Source organism: Vulpes vulpes, chromosome 7 (genome assembly GCF_048418805.1).
Source record: "Vulpes vulpes isolate BD-2025 chromosome 7, VulVul3, whole genome shotgun sequence".
NCBI classification, from domain to species: domain Eukaryota; kingdom Metazoa; phylum Chordata; class Mammalia; order Carnivora; family Canidae; genus Vulpes; species Vulpes vulpes.
In genome coordinates this window covers 81,338,599-81,359,053 of record NC_132786.1, presented here as the reverse complement: position 1 = coordinate 81,359,053, position 20,455 = coordinate 81,338,599, and the positions used below count along the sequence as shown (strand labels likewise).

The 20,455-nt window shown below is 34.1% G+C and overlaps 2 protein-coding genes across 9 annotated transcripts in view; one reads left to right on the top strand and one right to left on the bottom strand.

Annotated features, from left to right (window-relative positions):
• FAM237B (family with sequence similarity 237 member B) overlaps positions 1-18,344 on the top strand; it is a 29,922-nt gene extending 11,578 nt beyond the window's left edge. For 2 of the 5 annotated variants that reach the window (XM_072764228.1, XM_072764231.1), the window contains 3 exons: positions 2,419-2,512; positions 14,614-14,663; positions 15,791-16,191. In XM_072764228.1, coding sequence (XP_072620329.1) covers positions 2,419-2,430 — 12 coding nt within the window. In that variant the 3' untranslated portion in view covers positions 2,431-2,512; positions 14,614-14,663; positions 15,791-16,191. Of the gene's footprint in view, positions 1-2,418; positions 2,513-2,658; positions 3,340-14,613; positions 14,664-15,770; positions 16,192-18,243 lie in introns of those variants that run through there. The other 3 variants (XM_072764227.1, XM_072764226.1, XM_072764229.1) reach the window with 3 other exon arrangements.
• The window catches only part of CFAP69 (cilia and flagella associated protein 69), a 54,404-nt gene continuing 37,269 nt past the window's right edge, over positions 3,321-20,455 (bottom strand). For all 4 annotated transcript variants that reach the window (XM_026018669.2, XM_026018670.2, XM_072764224.1 and 1 more), the window contains 10 exons: positions 19,631-19,749; positions 17,635-17,753; positions 14,805-14,886; positions 11,812-12,004; positions 10,215-10,352; positions 9,521-9,597; positions 7,989-8,186; positions 6,172-6,258; positions 4,773-4,877; positions 3,321-4,445 (listed from right to left, as the gene is read on the bottom strand). In XM_026018669.2, coding sequence (XP_025874454.2) covers positions 4,275-4,445; positions 4,773-4,877; positions 6,172-6,258; positions 7,989-8,186; positions 9,521-9,597; positions 10,215-10,352; positions 11,812-12,004; positions 14,805-14,886; positions 17,635-17,753; positions 19,631-19,749 — 1,289 coding nt within the window. In that variant the 3' untranslated portion in view covers positions 3,321-4,274. The remainder of the gene's footprint in view (positions 4,446-4,772; positions 4,878-6,171; positions 6,259-7,988; positions 8,187-9,520; positions 9,598-10,214; positions 10,353-11,811; positions 12,005-14,804; positions 14,887-17,634; positions 17,754-19,630; positions 19,750-20,455) is intronic.

Sequence of the window (20,455 nt, the reverse complement as noted above, 5' to 3'; positions counted from 1 at the left end):
GGTTTGCCTGATTATTTTTCTCATGGTTAGACTGAGTTTATAGGCTTTTTGAGATGAAGACCGCAAATGTAAAGTACTTTTCTCAATACTTCAGATCAAGGGATATGTCATCAACATGAGTTGTCACTGATGATGTTTAACCTTGGCTAACATAGTGTATACCAGGTTTCTCCACTGTAATGTTATTTTCTCTTCTCTGTGTTCTTTGGAAGCAAGTCAATAAGCATAACCCACAGTTAAGGGTATGAGCAGTTATGTCCCACCTACTGAGGAGGGAATATCTACATAAAGTATCTGGAATTCTTCGTATGGGAGATTTGTCTACACTCACTCCCTCCCCGTCGTCCACTTCCTTCATTCCTTTTCTTTCATCATTTATTTATATTAGGGACTTACAGACTTTTTAAATTTATACTTTGGATTATAATCCAGTACACTACATTATTTATTTTGTTTCTGAAATTGTTCTAGCTTTGGTCATCAGAAACTCTATAGGATGTTCTAGATTTTTCTTGTGATTTTCCACCCATCCCTGGAACCAGCCATTTCCTCAGGAGCCCTGGTTTCTTTTATTGGAGAATATTATTAGAAATTAAGATCTGAGTAGTACGTGTTTCTGTAGAATTTTGACCTGATAATACCAGGCCAATTCCTGAATGTCAGGGGCTGCCTTTTTCTTTCTCAAAAAGCATCCTTGACTGTAAATTTAATACAAACAATTATGAAACATAATTGCTAATTAAACTAAGCTTAAGTCTAAGTAAGCTTAGACTGTGTTGGCAGAAAGCGTACAAAAATAAGGAAAACTAGTTTCATTATGTCCTTCATGAGTCCTCCTACACTTGGAAATCTTTGTTTAGTTTGTCTGGTCATAGTGTAGAGGAATATTAACAAGTTGTGGCACTTCAGAAGGGGCTGGCCAGATATAATGTCTGTAATAATTAAATAAGAATGGTTACAGAAAATGGATATTTGACCTGAAAAGACTTAGGCTGAACATGATAGTTTCCTGTGATATGAAATGTACTGTGTGCTCCAGAAGGCAGACTGAGGATGAGATGAATGAGTTATTCACTTGATTATTCACTGGTTTTCATCCAATCTAAGCAAAAACTGGCTAACAGTTTAATCATGGAATGAGCTCCCTCATGTGGTAAAAATCTCACTACTGAAGTGTATGGAAAAACATTTCATCCATATTCCTTAAACTCCATTTTTATTCTTTTGAGTTTCTTTTCATTTACTTTATTAGCAGAAGTTTCAGTTTGAGGGCTTGAAATTTTGTCTCAGCTGACTTCTGGAAGGGAAATATATTCTCTGCTTTTCAGTCAGGCTGGATAGGCTAAGTGGGCTCAGGAATGGTGTGGGAGCACAGGGTGTGAGGAGAAACCTATTAGTGACATTATCAGGCCTATTTCACTTGCTCACTGCAAGGGTGGCTGGAATTGTAATATACAAACTCCATGCATTGTCTGTCTACTAAGGGCAAGTATCTGGATTAAGCAACACTACCCTCCATCCACTTACATTTCTTCAACTGTTAAGTGGCTGCTAAGTAACAACCTGCCCTATTTTACCTTTTCTTTTCCTGATGGGTAAGATCTACACAGCACAGGGGAAAGGTCCACAGATATCACTGATTATTTTAATTGTAGTCAGCCCTAATCAGTTTGGAGATATCAAGTTGTACTACATATAAAAATTATATTCAGCCAAGTAATATCAATTCTATTTCTACATATTAGTTATATAAAAGTATTAGTTGGGATCCCTGGGTGGCTCAGTGGTTTAGTGCCTGCCTTTGGCTCAGGGCGCAATCCTGGAGTCCGGGGATCGAGTGCCGTGTCGGGTTCCCAGCATGGAACCTGCTTCTCTCTCTCTATCATGAATAAATAAATAAATAAAGTCTTTAAAAAAATAATAAAAGTATTAGTTAATGTAATAGTATTTATGTCTTGCCATTTTAGAGAGGGTCTATCACTGGATGGAGTAAATACATTTCAACTACTTTAATATGTCTGTGTTTGGCATTATGTGTTTAATATTTGGATGAATCTTCCTTTTGAGCTCAGGGCTTTGCAGCATTTGCAGAGCTCAAGGGAAAGGCTGTCAGGAGCTGAGGCTGCCATCACACTTATTTAATAATTTATTTACTGATGTATTATTGGTTTCAATAATGAATGAAATGTGGTTTCTACCTTGTCCTTAGGGAGCTTAACAACTGAAAAGGAGCTTATAGTCTACAAAATGATGCAAAGATTTATTGTTCTTAGCCATGGACACTTTATCTTGATTCTGTATCTGATATACTTGAGGTATATCTGGTGCTTTTCCATATGGTCATCTCATCATTGCATGTCTCTATCCATGCCTGTTTTTGTCCCAGTAACTATTCTTTCATGGAATCTTTGTGCGTAGGGCTTCTTGTGAGGAAGAGGAACAAAATATACCTTCCAGTATCTTGGTGGTGGCGATGATAGAGAAAACGATTCAGGAGATGCAAAGTTCCCTGGTAAGCTGATATACATTATCTACTCCTGTGGGCTGCAAGGACAATGGGCTGCTGGGCCAGGATGTGAAGCTGCTAGCTAATGGTGTACTGTCAACTCATTCTAATTAGAACATTAACAACAGTTGCAGTTTTTCCCCTCATTGCAGATTATGCTACCTTCACAGATGGGGATAATAGAAAATTCCTTGAGGAATGTGAGTTGGGGGAAGGGAAAGAGGAAGAGGAGGATGAAGGAGTAAGTAGGAAAAGGTGGGCTCAGTGGGGGGTGATGGAGCCCTCTTTTATTTGATAAAGTGGATTTTATGCATGTTTTCCCAACTTTGCATTCAGTAGCATCATATTGGTTGCTTGTAATTGGTCACAGTGGGAGTATTTATACCATCTAAATTGGCAAACACTACAAATGAGGGCATTTTCCCCTTGAAGAACTGATTGTTACACATTTACCAGTACACTGTTGAGTGTGCCTATGTGCCTAGAATCTAGACTCAAATTCCAGTATATTTCCCTAGTTAAAAAAACAAGATCTTGTCTCTCACAGTCCTGGAAATGAACTCAACTTTGTGGCTTCCTGGGGGGGGGGGGGGTTGATGGGAATGGAGACAGACTATGGAAATTTCTTAATGGCATATGGAGACACTATGCTCTACATCCAGCATTAAGGCATCTATCTCCTATTTTTTGGTAAAATACCTCCAACACCAAAGGGGGGACGATACTTCCTCACTGTCGCCTCCCCTTCCCCATTAAAGAAGAAAAGTAGCATTAGAGTTTGTTTGCATATTTATGTATTAAGAGTAAAACCATCTGCGTTTTTAAAAATTTTTATTGTTTAGCTCATGAATAACATTTGCTTTTATTTTTTTATTTTTATTTTTTTAAAGATTTATTTATTTATTCAGTCAGAGAGAGCGAGAGAGAGGCAGAGACACAGGCAGAGGGAGAAGCAGGCTCCACGCAGGAAGCCGGATGTGGGACTCGATCCGGATCTCCAGGATCACACCCTGGGCTGCAGGTGGCGCTAAACCGCTGCGCCACCGGGGCTGCCCCAACATTTGCTTTTAATAACAGCGATGTTTTACTTTGACCAGCAAATTTGTTGCAAATGTTTTTGCTGCCCAGTATTTATATTAACATATGATAACAATATCTTGATTTCCCACCCCATCCATATATTTTGGTTGGAGTTAGCCTGCTTCTGGCTCTGGGAGTAGGCAGTACTGATCTGGCCAAAGTCATGGTGAATGGCTCAGGAGTGGGCATGTGGCCAGTCAAGGGTCCCAAGATGCAGAGGCAGTTGCAGAGACTGTTGAAAGACAGGCACGTATTCTTCTCTGCTGGGTATCAACTCGGGAGAATACAATTCAGGGACTGTTAGGGAAGGAGAAGATACTCCTCACAGAGTTTCAGTCCCTAGATGCAGCAATGCCTGCAGTCTAAATGACTCCTAGTTTTGATAGCTATAGAGCCTGTAAAAGTTTTTATTGGCTTAAGACAGATGGAGTAGTTCACATGCAACCAAAGGATTTTAACTGACACAATATGTTTTACAATTTCAATTAAGAGAATTAGTAATCTTTCCAAAGAAATTGATAACAATTCTTCTGATGCTATATGTAGGTATTTTCAATACAAATAAATTATATGTGCTTACTTTTATTTTTTCATAGTATTTTACTAAAATATTTGCTTTATGTTTATAAAGATATTTTTAACTAAAAAACTATAAGCAAAATTTATTTCAGAATGCCTGTAGATTATTTTATGTAGGAACACTCTTCTTTGACTCATTCACAGTTTTCACTGCTTTCACCTTTTGTAGGGCTCCTCCACGAATAGGGAGTTTTTTAAGAGCAATATCTGTATCAGCCAGAGGTCCTCCCAGTAATCGGGCAGGGGTGCTTTCCACTGTTACTACCCGACCAGAAGGCACCTGAAAAAGCAAAAGGTATATATCTAAGCATTCACTTAAAAATTTTTCAATGAAAGAAAAACCCATTCATCCTTAAGCTGATTTTGGAAAAGATACAAACTTATAACAGTTTCTTGGGAATCCTGGAGGGCTGATCAGGTCTAAACCAGTACTGGGTGACAGTGAAGGTATTCTTGAGATAAATATGCCTTAACTATGTAAAATTTGACTAAAGAAAAAGAGAAGAAAAAAATATGAGAAAAAAACCCCATGGAAATAACATTCTAGGAGTCTAAATTCAGTATTTACTAAAAAAATTATGAAGCAACAAAACAAAACAAAACTTACCGTTGTATTAAGGCCTTTAATATCTGTCCTGTGAAATACTGCATTTGGTGGGTGCTCACTGTATCTAGAGGATTCTATAGCTTTCTCCTGAAGTCTCTTTGCTTTCTGAAGATTTTTAAATTGGAAAGAAGGTAATATTGCTATTAAGACATTAAGTATCATATTTGCAATGAAGTATGTGAAGTACATTTAATTGTGCCTGACTTCTACTTGGACTGTTTATTAAGTAGCACTGTAACCTGAACTTACTCACTTAGGCTAAGAAGATAGTTATAGTCAGCTACATCTTTTATACATTGCAGAAGACACCAGTCACCTGAAAACATTACTGAGATTTCCAGAGGTATCAGTCATATATGCCCAAAGAATAAAGCAGGTCCTCTGGAAATAACATTCAATTTTTAGTACATAATTTAATAAACTACTAGCTTTACCTTAGGCGATGCAGGTTTTCAAAATATTTTGCATGGATACTAATTCAAGACACTTAACTATTTCACACAGTAAAATAAATAGTATAATTTGTTAGACTCAGGTTCAACCTCAGTAGTTGAGGCACTAGAACAGGTGAAATTTGAGGTAACAAATGATCTGCATGGAATGGCTGGTTTTCATTAAGTATTTCTTTAAAGTACAGGCAGTTGTGAGTATATTTTATAAGTAAAGTTGGGAAGAATTTTTAGTGAGAAGGCAGAGACCCAGTACCTCGAGTGAAGTTTTATCTTTGGTTTTGCTACCTTAATGTGGTTTCACTATTTTCATGGACTAGCTTAACATTCAACAATTTCCTATCTAGTCAAAGAATTATAGTATTACATGAAAACATATCCAAAGTATTAGTAGGAAAAGTAATGAGGTTTTGGAAATACATGGTGCTTCTCACATATTTCAAGTAAACAATCAACATTATAAACTTTTTAGATTAGTTTCTAGCTCATCCCTGAAGCAGCTTATCACATTTTCCCAAAGGATGTTTATCCTCAATTCTCATTTTAAGTTTTAATTTTCTTTTGGTGGTCATGGAAGAGAAATACCCTCGGGGAGAGGGTCACACAGAAGTTTTTTCTGTCCTTCATTCTGCTTCTTACAGAAATGATCAATGAATAGGAAGACTCAAAATGGAAAGTAGGAGCACATTTCTCCTCCTTATTCCTGGCTAACGATCATCTCCTTTATCATCACCCTTGCTTCCCACTGCTAGAGCAAATAAAACTCAAAGTAGCATCTTCTGTAACTATGAAAATGCACAATTATCATCCTACATTGTATGAGATCTAACAGTGTTGGTATTCTACAGAAAAGTCATCAGAAAAGGTGAATGAATATTTATTCCTGAAAAAGTCTGCCTGTCAAGAATTGGCTCTTTGTTGTGGATATCACAATATTTTAAAAATCCTACCTTTAAAGCTTTAGCATTTGATGTTCTGGCCAAGAAATTTTCCCATGATTTAGTAGCCAATTCTCTTTGCTTATGTGTGGCTTGTATCTGAAATGAGAAAGATAATTAACAGTTCTAGTTTCTATGAAAGGATACCAAAGGGCTTTTTTAAAGCCCTTATTTTCAGGGAAGACCTAGATTTTACCAATGTAAATTTTAGGGCTGACTAGCAAAAGGATTAGAGTATTCATAGAGCTCAACAAGTCTTAAAATAAAATGGGGGAGGGAAATCCTTTCTTCATTATATGGCTACGATTTGAACTGCTTTCCATGAAATGTAATGTAAAACTGTTGTTATAAAAACAAAACTTAAAAATAACAATAATTATTCTCAGCAGGACTGATTGTTTTATGTGACTATCACTTGTGAAGACAGATTATAATCCAGAAAAAGGTATATATGACCCAACAGCAAATCCACAGGAGAAAATAAAGAGATTCCTGCTGCCGCTGATAATAGTTTACAGAAGGTGATATTTGTAAAACTACTAATCTATGACTGTAGCAGTTTAAGACAAGCAGTTTTGTGAGAGTGCTGAGTTGGTTGTGGTGATGCAGTCTCCCTAGTTACCTCTAGGGAGGTAACCACCAACAAACTGCAGAGACTATAGTTCTCAACAGGCTATTCACTAAATATATAATCAGAGAATATATGCCCTTGGTTAGTACTAACATGTTATTAAATATGGATTACGAACCTAAGATTATTTAAACAATAGCTTAAAAATAAGTGGAGTCAAACCCATGATAACAAATCAACAATAACTAACAAATCAAGAATAGCTGGTCCACACAGCAGATGTTCAGCCAGAACTGATGAGGCAGCAGAACTTCCAATAAGGCTCTCCCACTTGAGAGCACTTAATTACTTAAATGGCAACATCTATGCAATAAAAACTTTTTTTTTTTTGCAATAAAAAATCTTAAGTAAAACTTTCAAGCAAGTTAGTGTCTCAGATGGAGCAGAATTCACAGATGGATGTAGACAGAATTCTTAGTAGGCTGTAGATATAAACATTTAATAGACTATGTGAAAGATCAGGCAATAGAAAGCACTTTGGAAATCACTTTAAAGAGTTTTAAACATTTAATTGTAATCATAAAGGGTCACCAAGCAGCAGTGGGGAACCTGCAACATCTTTGTTATCTGCAGACAAGCTAGAGCCACTTAAAGACCTATTTGCTCAAAACATCTGTTGGGTTCAGTTTCTGACCAAACAGAAATCTTTAGGAACATGGCTTATATTTTCCTGGCAGGCTTTTCCTGATTAAAGTCTGAGAGCAGTTTACCTCTGGATTTTTAGAGCATTCTCTGTAAGTTTTATGGTTCTGAAGTGAGGATGAAACTTCATCAATATGCCTATGGTTGGCATGGCAGTAAGAGCCTATCAGAGTGAAGGACCAGCTTTCACAGTGAGGTTATCCATATAGGCACACAGATACACTGTCAGATCGAATTTGCTAAATGTATACACTTACATAGACCACAATTTTTGGAACTCTTGACGTTTCAAAAATGTGTCACAGGTGTCTGTTTACTTTTTAAAATATAAGCCTGTAGAAATCAAATTACAATGCCATAATCCTGTACTGAATATAGTAATTGCATTTTAGCCTCTTAACTCCATGGTTTCTTTAAAAATTGCACAAAAACACTGAAAATAAGAGAAAACTACAAAATAACTCTAAGTGCTGAAACATTCAAAGTAAGGCATAAATATCCTATGGTCAGCTAGTTTACTGAAATTATTTCCTGCCTTAATGGTAATGTGACTTACTTTTGTATATACTTTTTGTTCACTTTGCACGTCTTGGTGTGCTTGGCTTTCAATCATCTCGCTTTGAAGAGAAGCAACCATCTTGCCAATATTCTCTGATGCTGTTGTAATAGCTTCCAAAATTTTTTTATCTGTAGTGACTGGTCTTAACTTTTCTAATTTTATTTCTTCATATATTTCATTCCATATTTCTCCAATCTGTTACAACAAAGTTTAAAAAGTCACATTAGCCAAAAATAAATGATATAATTTTAGATAATCATTTATTTGGGTGTTTGTTCCAAAGTTAACACTTACTGAACTACCTTTCTCCATCTTCCTATTTAGGAGTAAGTACATTGGGAATGATTTGAGGCACCAGTTACAGTTAAATATTCAAAAGTAATTTCTCAAATGTTTTACAATGATGAAGTATTTGTGGATGAGGCTCAACTACCTAGGTCTAATTCACTACCATCATCTCTGCCCTCTGGTTTATAGTTACACTGTTTTTACAGCTGCAGAAACTGCTGCTTTAGTCTCATCCTCTAAAACTACTCTTTTCCTCCCAAAAGCCCTGTATTAAAAGCTAGGTCAAGGGGCACCTGGCTGGCTTAGTCCATAGAGCATGGGACTCTTGATCTTGGGGTTGTGAATTCTAGCCCCACACTGAGAATGAAGCCTATTTTAAAACATTTTTTAAAAAATAAAGAAAAGATTATTAACTGCTTTAAAAAAAAATAAATAAAAGCTAGGTTAAGCTGAACTTGTAGGCCAATTAACATGGGGATAACTGGGACTCTAGAGCCCTGTCCTGCCCCTTATCTTCTCACTAAGATAGTAACTGAATCTCAAGCTCTTAATCCCGTGGTATCATCATACTGACAACTCTATCTCATATTCTAGGTTGTCTGGAAATTAATGTACTTGAGTATGCTTATATTTATAGAAAAATTTATATATCTAGGATTGGGATGAAGTTGAGCTTTGTTTTCATTTGACAATAGAGGTGTATTCATTTACAACATTCGAATACATAGTACTAATATTAGTAGAAGAGAATGTACTTAAAAAGACTTTGCTGAAACTTAAAAGTATTTATTTGTTAATAAAAATATAACCAATGGGGTGAGAAACCCAATATTCTTTAACGTATTTGATCATCATATAAATTAGTGATAAAATAATCTTTAATAAATGTTAATAATTTTTAAAAATGTTAATTTATTTTAATAAGCAATAATTCATTTAAATATAGTTCCTAATACTCTCTAAAGAAAAAAAATTATATTTTAAGAATTTTTTTAAGCTTCTGAATAGCTCTGTCAATAACATACATCTTCTGTTATAAACTAATAGTTGGGTGAAATCATATCTTATGGAAAATACCAATCAGTTGTAGGTTTCTTGAACAGTAGCAGATGCAAAATGGAAAATAAAAACTATACAGTACATGGATGATTGCTTACAACTATGAATAGATCTTTTGTTTCCCAATTGATTTTTTTTGTCATATTAGAGTTTAATAACAAGATTATTAAGAAGGTACTCACTTTAAAATCAAGGTATCTATGTATGATACAAAGCGTGACAAAATCTTCAGCAGATAGGCCAGGTAAATTTTCAAAATCTAAAAGTTTATAAAGAAACAGTTACTGTAACAAAGTAAGTGATTCCAAAATGCATGTATCTATCATAAAAACTAAGGCCAACAGTTAGTTTTTATTCCATCTTCATTATGAAAAACTTAGTTCTGTGAACTTCTGGCTTCCTCCTGTAAGAAACCTTTGCCAGGTCATCCTAATCATTAGAAGAGGAATCTTTTCTGTGCTATGGTGAGACAATGATATTGTACTTTCAGAAGCTGAAGAGTGTTTGACTACTTTTTTCTTTAATAGGAAGCAAGGACAAAAAAAAGGCAGGGGGGGGCGGAGAAGCAAGGTCTTTAAAAACTCAGGTATCAGAATTCTAGTGTCTAAGCCTAATCATCTAAACTAACCACCTTTAATCCTGGCTGCAACTCCCTGGGGGAGCTTTGAAAGATGCTGATGCCTGGACCCCACCCCCAGAAATTCTGATTTTAATTGATCAAGGGCATAGCCTGGGCATTGGTTAACTATGGAATGTGCACTTATTTGTATAAAGGGACTTTTGATTAACATGTTTGAAAATAGACTCCAAAGCAAAATCAACTTGCAAAACTCAGCAAAACAGAGGCTCTTGAGAATTTGACAAATAGCTTCTTACCCAGTTTGCCTAGCACAGCATAAATTTTTGCTCTGATATTCTCAGCAACATCCATAACTGCAAGAGTTGGGCAGTTTGCAGGCAATGGCATGGTTTTTTGCTCTTCTTGGAAACTAGTAAATAGAGGTTTCTTTGTATCTAATCATTGCATACCATGAAAACATAGAAAGGACAGATAAAAACATTAATAAATTAATATTTAATTTTGAAATTTTAGTCCATAGAATATATAAAAATATTATAACAATAAAATAGTGCCTTGTATATGATTATTCTTTTGAAAGCATTAGTAATCAGTTATTCCTCATTCTGTGGCAAAACTTAAAGCTTTCACTTTTATGATTTACATAAAATATGAAAATTTCACAAAATAACTTTTTAAAAAGTGAAACTCTTATGTAAATAAATTTTCTAATTTTGAGATCCAGTTTAACAATGATGTAATCTCCTTTGCTTTTGGGTTCCATATATTATGCTATAAATACAAAAACGATCTTACAATGTTGCAGATCAAAACTCAAAAATTGGTTGAAATAGAAATCATCAGAAGTTAAAGGGGAAGTATTTTCACTTAAAAATTAACAATATTGGGATCCCTGGGTGGCGCAGTGGTTTGGCGCTTGCCTTTGGCCCAGGGAGCGATCCTGGAGACCCGGGATCGAATCCCACATCAGGCTCCCGGTGCATGGAGCCTGCTTCTCCCTCTGCCTATGTCTCTGCCTCTCTCTCTCTCTCTCTCTGTGACTATCATAAATAAATAAAAAAAAAATTTAAAAAAAAATTAACAATATTAGCAGTTGAAAAGAAACTTAAGAGGCTTAGAAAATGTACTCTAGCATTGTAGATTGCTGGTAATTAAACTTTAGGAACATTTGATTTATTTTTATTTAGAAAACAGATTCTTTTATATAAAAAGTAAACTGCATAAATATGAATCAACATAAATATACAAAATACTATAAAAATTGTTTTCAGGCACTTTATTTACATCCCAAACTGTATTGGTAAGTGAAATGTTACTCAATCTATTTATAAAAGCAAGTAGCTCAAGGGAACTTCTTTAGGACATGTTGTTAGGTTTTGTTTTGCTTTTTTTTTTTTTTGAGTTAAACAATAAATTAAACCACTTCCTTAAGATATTCTATAAAAGTATGAACCTGCTACTAATTTAGTTTTCTTCCATTCACTCAATTTATGATAGCAAGTTCCACAAATTCTTGTGAAAAGAACTTTAAACAAAAGAGTAAAAGTCCTTATATTTCCTTAATATCTTTTTAAACTTCTCTTTTTAAAAATATGGGTAAACGATGAATAAGTCCTGGGGATGTAATGAACAGAGTGGTAACTATAGTTAACAATACTTTATTGTATATTTGAAAGTTACTAAGAGATCTTAAAAGTTCAATTATGAGAAAAAACTTGTAACTATGTGTGGTAATGGATGCTACTAAACTTACTGTGGTAATCATTTTGTAATATATACATTTATTAAATATTATGTTGTACACTTAAAACTAATGCAATGTAATATATCAATTATATCTCAATTAAAAATATGCAACTAACTGCTACTACTAACAGTTATAAGTACACTTACCAATGATCATCCCATGTTTATCACGTTTTACTCCCAGTTCTTTTTCTTCCTTTCTCCACAATTTAATTAAAAGACTTGCAGCTGTTTGGTCCTTCTTCCCTCGCCAAGCATTGACATGAGCCGTAGTTTTGGGATTATCACAAAATTCAACCATTATTCCAAGTATTAGATTACAGAATTTTTTTTGGTTCAACTTTTGCAAGGAAATAGGAAAAAAAAAAAAGAGTTGCAATAAATTTTAAGAATTATTATCTTCAAATAAGACCCCAAGAAACACTTGTATTAATCAGTAATTTTCTTCTAAATGGCTGCCTTATAAAATTAACACTCTACTTAAGTATGATTTGGGATAATCTCCTATTAAAAAGTATGTTTCAGACATTAAGAATTAGAATAAAAAGAAAAAGATTCAATATAATTCTGATATAGTCATAAATGTATGTAATGATCAAAAATGTAATTGATTTGTTTCAGTCCAGAGAAAAGAGAAATTGTAGAAATAAGTGAAGATGTTCACTTTAAGTGGAGTTAGTAATCAGTACTATACATAGTTTGCTGTAATTATAGGATCTTTCTAATTTACATGCTTTATTAAGGTTTGTAAAGACTCATAACTAGAACCTTGTTGTGACTAAGAAAATAACTGATGGTAACTGCAAGTGGCAGTCACATATGAAAAAAAATCAAAATGAGATGGAATTTTGTATTTTGAAAAGTAAGCATTTAAGAGAAATTATCTAGCATATTTCCTTTGTTTTGCTACTAGTTTTCAGGAAACCAAAATTTAGGTATGGAAAAGTCCATCCAGAGTAGTAGTCTTCACACAGCAATTTGTGTCTGAAATATTTTTTGCTGATTAACTCCTAGTATACCACTAATAGAATACAGCAAAGGAAAAATGTAACCTGTTGTTTAAACTGCAAATATTATCACTTTCCTCTTTTATAAAATGACGGATAATATTACCTGCTTTAGTGAGTTATTTATAATAAATTATATGAGTGCCTGGCATATAGAAAGCTCTCAATAATATTTAACATTGTTAGCAATTATTATCATTGCATACTGAATAAATATTTTAGCAGATTGTATTTTTTCCCCAAAGATTTTATTTATTTATTCATGATAGATATAGAAAGAGAGAGAGAGAGAGGCAGAGACAGAGGCAGAGGGAGAGGCAGGTTCCACGCCAGGAGACCGATGCGGAACTCGATCCCTGGACTCCAGGATCACGCCCGGGGCCAAAGGCAAGTGCAAAACCTCTGAGCCACCTAGGGATACCCTTTTAGCAGATTGTATTAAGCAGAATCCACAACTGAGTTTTTTATTCCCATACTTCACTTTCAAGAAAAAGAGGCAAATGTCAAGGGTTGGAGTTGATATAAAAACTTCATTAAAGAATATTTGTAATCTGTAACTGAATTGGTTCAATCTTCATTAGACACAATCTAAAAATTATATTCATAATAATATAAAACATTTACATGGCAAAAATATGTGTCAAGAACTATTCCAAATACTGTATGTGTGTGTGTGTGTGTATGTATGTGCATATGTGCACACATACACATAATCACTCATATAATTCTCCCAAGAGCACATGGGATAGATACTGTTATCTCTGTTCTACAGATGAAGAAACATATAACAGAGATGTTAAATACTTGTCCAAGTTACACAGCTAACAAGTATTGGAAGCCTCAGTCAGACTATGCTCATAACCACTGTGTTATATGGCTTCTTCTACCAGTTTTATGTCTTTCCATCAGAGATCCTAGTGGTGAAGGAGAGTGAACACAAGTGAGAAATGTCTTTATGTCTTTTATATAACCTTAAATATTCACAAAGAATTTAATTATTTAATATATACATGTTTAATATAAGTCCCACTTCCTAGTCTTTAAGTAAAAACAAGATTCTAGGAATTTGTGCCAAATTAATTCTGTAACTTTGGGAATTCCCTGACACATCACCATGCGCATACTCTCATCAGAGAAACATGGTGAGCTATATATCATATAGTAAAGCCACACATATATCCTTCTGTATTATGTCCATTTTCCTGGACTTTCCAAGGGTTTCTGGTTATGATTAATTCCTGTTTATCAAAGTGGGCTATTATTATTATATATTTTTTTGTTTGTAATGTTTTCTATCTAATGAGTTTGCTCTCCTACCTGCCAACTAATTTTATTTCAGAGTGATAAAGGGACACAAATAACTTTAGCACCTTTTCTAAATCCACGTAGGTTATTCTGTTAATAAATAAAATCATTCTGTTAATAAAATCATGAATGGTGGCAATTATATGCAGTGACATAGGTAGAACTGTATGTGAGAATCTCTCTCAAAGTTTTATTGAAACCAAATTATACTTTTCCTCCCATAGTATCTTGACATGGATCTATGTAGAATTGAGGCCAGTAGGGAATTACTTTGAGGATAACTGAGGGTCTTTGCCATTCTTTGTTGGTGTTAGATGGCAACTTTTTCTGACTGACTTAATGTATTCATTCCTGCTCATTCTGTAGAATGGTCTTTGACGCACTAGATTCTTAACATTGCCTACAAACTACTCAGTTCTTTAAAAATGCTGATTTTTACTCCTTTGTTTAATGTGGGCCTTAACTTTTAATACAAAGAGAAGAAGTTAGAAGTTATTAATAATGATTATGGGTTTTGATATTGTCTAGCATTTCACAAACTATTTCTTTGAAGATTGGTGGGAGAAATCCTATAAAACAAATTATCTGCTGTTATGTGTTTGGGAGTGCTGACCTAAGTAAACTGGTTTCTTCACAGGGGGAATTTCCAGAGCCTTTACCATACCAATGCAAAATATGAATCTCCAGGTGAGATTTTGTTTAATACAAACACTTTAATGTGATATGGGGGCATATTTAATTACAGAATAGTGTTCTGTGGCACTTAGTTTTGGAAAGAGTTAATAAAAACATATTTAATTGTTTACAATTATTAACAATCATACTTACTGCCAGTAAGTCCAAAAGGAGAAAAATGCCTTCCTTTTCAAGAAAGTAATCCTCTGATGGATAACACCCTAAAATACAGCACCTTAAATAAAAAGGAAGTTATTCATTTAACAAGGATTCTGCTGTTTATATACTATTGTCTACTTCTATATTTTTTGACTGTTATAGATGCCTCATATAGGAGAAATATGTATAAACAATAGTCTTCTGTGACCGACATTTCACTTAGTATAGCGTCTTCTAGGTCCATCCATGTTGTTATAAATTGTAGGATTTTCTTCTTTTTTCAAGGATGAGTAATATTCTATTGCATGTATATGCCATATTTTCTTTCCTTATCCATTCATCTATTGATGGACATTTGGGCTGCTTCAATATCCTGGCTATTGTGAATAATGCTGCAAATGAACATGGGAGTGCAGCTATTTCTTCAAGATCCTGATTTCAATTCTTTTGGATAAATACCCAGAAGTGGGATTGTTGGATCATACGATGGTTCTATTTAAAATTTTTTTCTTTTTGAGGAACTTCCATACTGTTTTCCATAGTGGCTGCACAATTTGCAGTCCCATCAATGTCAACAGATTCTCTTCTCTACATCCTCACCAACACATATCTTTTTTTTCCTTTTTTTTTTTTTTTTTTTGATAACCATCCCATCAGGTATAAGGTGATAACTCATTGTGGTTTTGGTTTGCATTTGATGACTATTTGTTCTATATGAATCTTAGGATTGTATTTTCTATTTATGTAAAAGTATATCTTTAGGATTTAATAGGGCTTACATTAAGGTATATATCACTCTGGCTAGTATGACATTTAAACAATATTAAATATTAATTATTCCTGTTTTAATCTTTATTATTTCCTTTATTCTGCTAACTTTGGGCTTAGTTTGTTCTTCATTTACTAGTTACTTTAGATTTAAAGTTAGGTTGTTTATTTGAGTCATCTTTTTCTTTTTAGATTTATTTATTTATTTGCAGAGGAGGGGCAGAGGAAGAGGATCTTCAGGCAGACTCCCCACTAAACAAGAAGCCCTACACAGGGCTTGATCGGAGGACCTATGAGATCATGATCTGAGCTGAAACCGAGAGTCCAATGCTTAAGTGACTGAGCCACCCAGGCACTCCCATTCTTCTTTTTTATGTAGATATTTATACCTATAAATTAACTTCATAGTACTGCTGTTGCTGTACCATATAAGTTTTGGTATTGTTGTGCTTTCACTTTATTTTATTTTTAATTTTCCTTTTGCTTTTGTCTTTGACCTAATGGTAGTTAAAGAGTATGTTAATTCCCCTGTATTTCTGAGGTTTCCTAATTTCTATTTGTTATTGATTTCCAGTTTTCTTCCGGTGTGGTCAGAAAAGATATTTGGAATGATGTAAGTCTTAAATTTGTTAAGACTTATTTGTGACCTTGCATGTTGAACCAGCCCCCCATCCTGTGGTTATCTAGGTGCTCAAAAATTACCTCATTAGGGGCATCGGGTAGCCCTTTTGGTTAAGCACCTGACTTTGGCTCACATCACGATCTCAGGGTTTTGGGATGGAGCCCCACAGCAGGTTCCCTGCCCAGCAGGGAGTCTGCTTGTCCCTCTCCCCATTCATGCTCTGTCTCTTTAATAAATAAATGGAAATCTTTTTAAAAATTACATCATTGACATAAACTCAGATGTGATTGAAAGGGGCTTGTTATGAGTAATAAAAAACACTGCCTTCATAGTTATTACTCTGAAGCTATTACAGGAACTGGGAATTAAAGACCAGATACTATAACAAAAGATGTTCTCATTGCTCTTATTGATTAGGAAATGACAAAAATTTTAGGAATTCTGTACTAGGAATGGACCAAATATATATTTCTTAATATAAATCACAATAACCACAGAGCTTAAAATGAACATGTATTCTACTGCTACTGAGTGGAAATATTCTGCATATGCCTGTTAGGTCCATATAGGTCTATAGTCATTATTTCCCCCTCCAAAGATGTTGCAGTGTGGCTCTCATGAATTCCACCCAAATAGGGCAAAAGAAATGTGTTAAGTGTTAATGATACATGAAACTCAAGTAATTTTTTCCAAGATGAAATTTTGTAAATTAATGTTAGGAAAAGCGGTATGTGTGTATGTATATATGTATGATTTATTTTTTGCTCTTCAGGAATGCTAAAAAGTATGGGAAAAAAATTGCTTAGGAAATACCTAATCAATTGGTTTTCAACTCTTTGAAGAGGAGATGAATGAATTTGACAGTTTTCAAGCATAAGAATACTATATGAGATGCTAAATACTAAAGTAGATGCTTGTGTTCTCCTAGACCAGGCCAAAATGGAATGGATTCAAATAATAAAATCAAAGATTTAAGTTTAGATACAAGAATGGTTTTATAAATGAGCTGTGGACAAGATTACTTTCCAAAGGACTCTGGTAGGTGTCATTTCTAGACTATTGAAAAAGGTATTGGGAGAATTATCTTTCAGGTATGGTTTTGAGGGAAGAAATTTTTTTTATGAAGTAAGCAAACTTTTACTGAAGCTTAAATTATGGTACAGAAATACATTCCAACTAATTTAAATCCAACACCATGAAGAAATTATAGCACCCAAATTTTCTCTTCTCTATCATACAGTCTAGGATTAATTTTTATTACTACTCAATCTACAGTTTTAATATTTCTAGGCTTTATTTCATACAAATTTGTGCAGTTTTAAAAAATTAGAAATCTTAAATCTATTAGAAACAAAAATCAGACTTTAAGCCGATAAAGAGCATAGAAGAAATTTCCTTGTTTTGTGGTTCTAACTTGGGGACAATAATACTCACCAAATGCTGTCCAATGTACTAAAAAGAAGTACATTATAGCCTAATCCACTTTGTAACTTTGTGGGGTCTGTTTTCATTACACGGAGAATTATATCCACTCCTTCAGTTCCGAACATTTCCTAAGGGATTTAAAATTATTTTTGAAATAAATAATCTCACCCTTTCCTGTTTCATCCTGTCCCCTAAAACTTTTTCTACCAGATAAATAGAACAACATTGCTAGTTTGATACAATTTTTTTGAATTTGCTTTCTTTCAGGAATTTAAGACAAATTACTATAAAGCTAATCATTTTAAGATACAGCATCAATCAATATGCTAGCTTAATGTCCCTTTATATTTTTTGTTTATTCTCATTAAAAAAAAATCCGTAAGCTTACCCCATGATTTTCTTCTACATTATCAGTAAATGTAGTCCACTATCCTGTCAGGTGAATACTAGCTAGCAAAAGTGAAATGGAGGCTAAAATTCTATTGTGGAAGACTTTTAAAATATTACCAAGAGGAGAAATAAACACAAATGGTGGTTAAAACCCCTGATAATTTATATGAAGTTATTACTGGTTAATATTTGTCACTTACCAATTTCCTTCCTCACTGTTTTGTTCAGCTCTGGTACCCAGTAAAGCAGGACTATGACTATTCTTTCAGAAGAACATAGGCACAGGAGGACAGAATATAAGGAAAAGTTGCATCAAAGTTGAGAGCGAGGTATGCATTTACTGTTCTTGTTGCCTCTCGCTAAAATTCTCTATTGGAAACTTCATGATTTAAAATGTTTATCTTTGCAGTTCTGCCTTTTGCTATTTAAATTAACAATCTTGGATGGAGATTCAGAGCTTGTTACAGAGTTAAAAAAGACCAAAGGGAATTAAACTCTTTTTCTAACTTTTAGTTCTAGGTATGAACCCAATTTTTTCCTTCAAGTTTTTACTTAAATTCCAGTTAACATACACTGTAATATTAGTTTCAGGTGTAGAATTTAGTGATGCATGTGCTCATCACAAGTGCCCTCTTTAATATCCATCATCCTTAACACAATTTAAACTCAAAACAACATTTATAATCTTTTATCCACTTAGGAAGAATGGGTTGCCAGTTTCTTAAAAGCATATACCTACTTATTTAACATTAATTGCACTTCCAGGTATTTATCTAGGAGAAATGAAAGCATTATGTCCACAGAAACACTACTATAAAAATGTTCTCTGAAGGTTTATACATAATAGTCCCAAGTGGAAACAATCTGTGTTTATTAATAGGGAAATGGAGAAAAATTGTGGGTATATTAAAACAATGAAATACTACTTGGCAATAAAAAGGAATGAATTGCTGATTTATTCCTGCAAAAACGTGGATATATTTCAGGAATATGATGATGACAGGACCAGATATAAAAGAATAAATCACAGTTAGATATGATTCAAATAAAGTAAAAGAATAGGCAATACTAACTTATGGGGATAGAAATCAGGATAGTGGTTACCTAAAAGTAAGTAGGGGGATGGCTGCTAAGGGGCATGAAAGAATTTCATATGGAATAACAATAGTCTGATTGGTTGGTTGGTTGATTGATTGGTTTTTAAAGATTTATTTATTCATGAGAGACACAGAGAGAGAGAGAGGCAGAGACATAGGCAAAGGCAGAAGCAGTCCCATAGGCAGAGGGAGCCTGATGCAGGACTCAATCCCAGGACCCCGGGATCACGATCTGAGCCAAAGGCAGATGCTTAACCACTGAGCCACCCAGTTGCCCCACAATAGACTTTTAATTGAGATATTGGTTAAATGTGTGTATATATTTGTATATATTTATCAGAACCTATCATAATACATACTTAAGATATATACTTTATATAATTATATTCTTCTTATAAAAAAGAATATTAAATCCTCACAAGATTAAGAAACAGCAACATTATGGACACCAAGAAACAGTTCATCATGTTAGGTAATTGGGAGACCTGAAAAAAACTTTGATTCACGGGCATACATACCTTCCTAGGAATATGATGTTCACAAAGACTGGATAAAATAAGTAATATATCAGATTGAATTTCCAAAACAATGACTTCTTCTTTGTCATCAGACTGGCTTATTGTATTTTTAAAAACTCCTGGTGTGAAAAAATTGAAAGAATGTAAACTTAGTGGACATCGTAATTTTTATTTTGATCAATTACTGTTTTGGAATCCCTTCTTTAAAAAAAAAAAAAGAAATCCCTTCTTATAAAATTTCAGTTAGAGAAACTATTTTAAAAGGGGCTATTTTAATTGCATAGTTATGTAGAGAATGTAGACAGAAGGTGATAAATGGATTCTTTGAGCTCTGAATACAATCAGTAGCCCCATATATTTATATAGCATTTCTAGTACAGAACTAATGGAGTGTTATTACAAGATGCCCTATTACCTGATACTCTGCCCAGCAAACAAAACTATTTATAGAAATATGCAGAGTGTCATGAGGCAGAGATGAGTGCCATTGCAAATGTATGACTTAAATACCTGATCACAGCTTTCTCATCTCCTCATGGTTAATGGTCAATTTTAGGCAAAGGTGGAAGACCTCTCTAAGTATGTGTTCTCTTCCTGTTACTTCTTTCTGCATCCTCTCCTTATGTCTACCTGGAGGTGTCTTCAATAACTTTAGGTAGCAGTATTCCCATGTCCTTTGAAATCTCTCCCTAGCTTCTAATAAAAAATTAGACTGGAAAAGAGCCAATTACACTGATGGAATGACAGTCACAATAAAATTTTGCTTCAAAAAGGAATTTTTCTTTAAGCTTTAAAACGAAGAACAAAAGTCATCGCTTCTCTGCT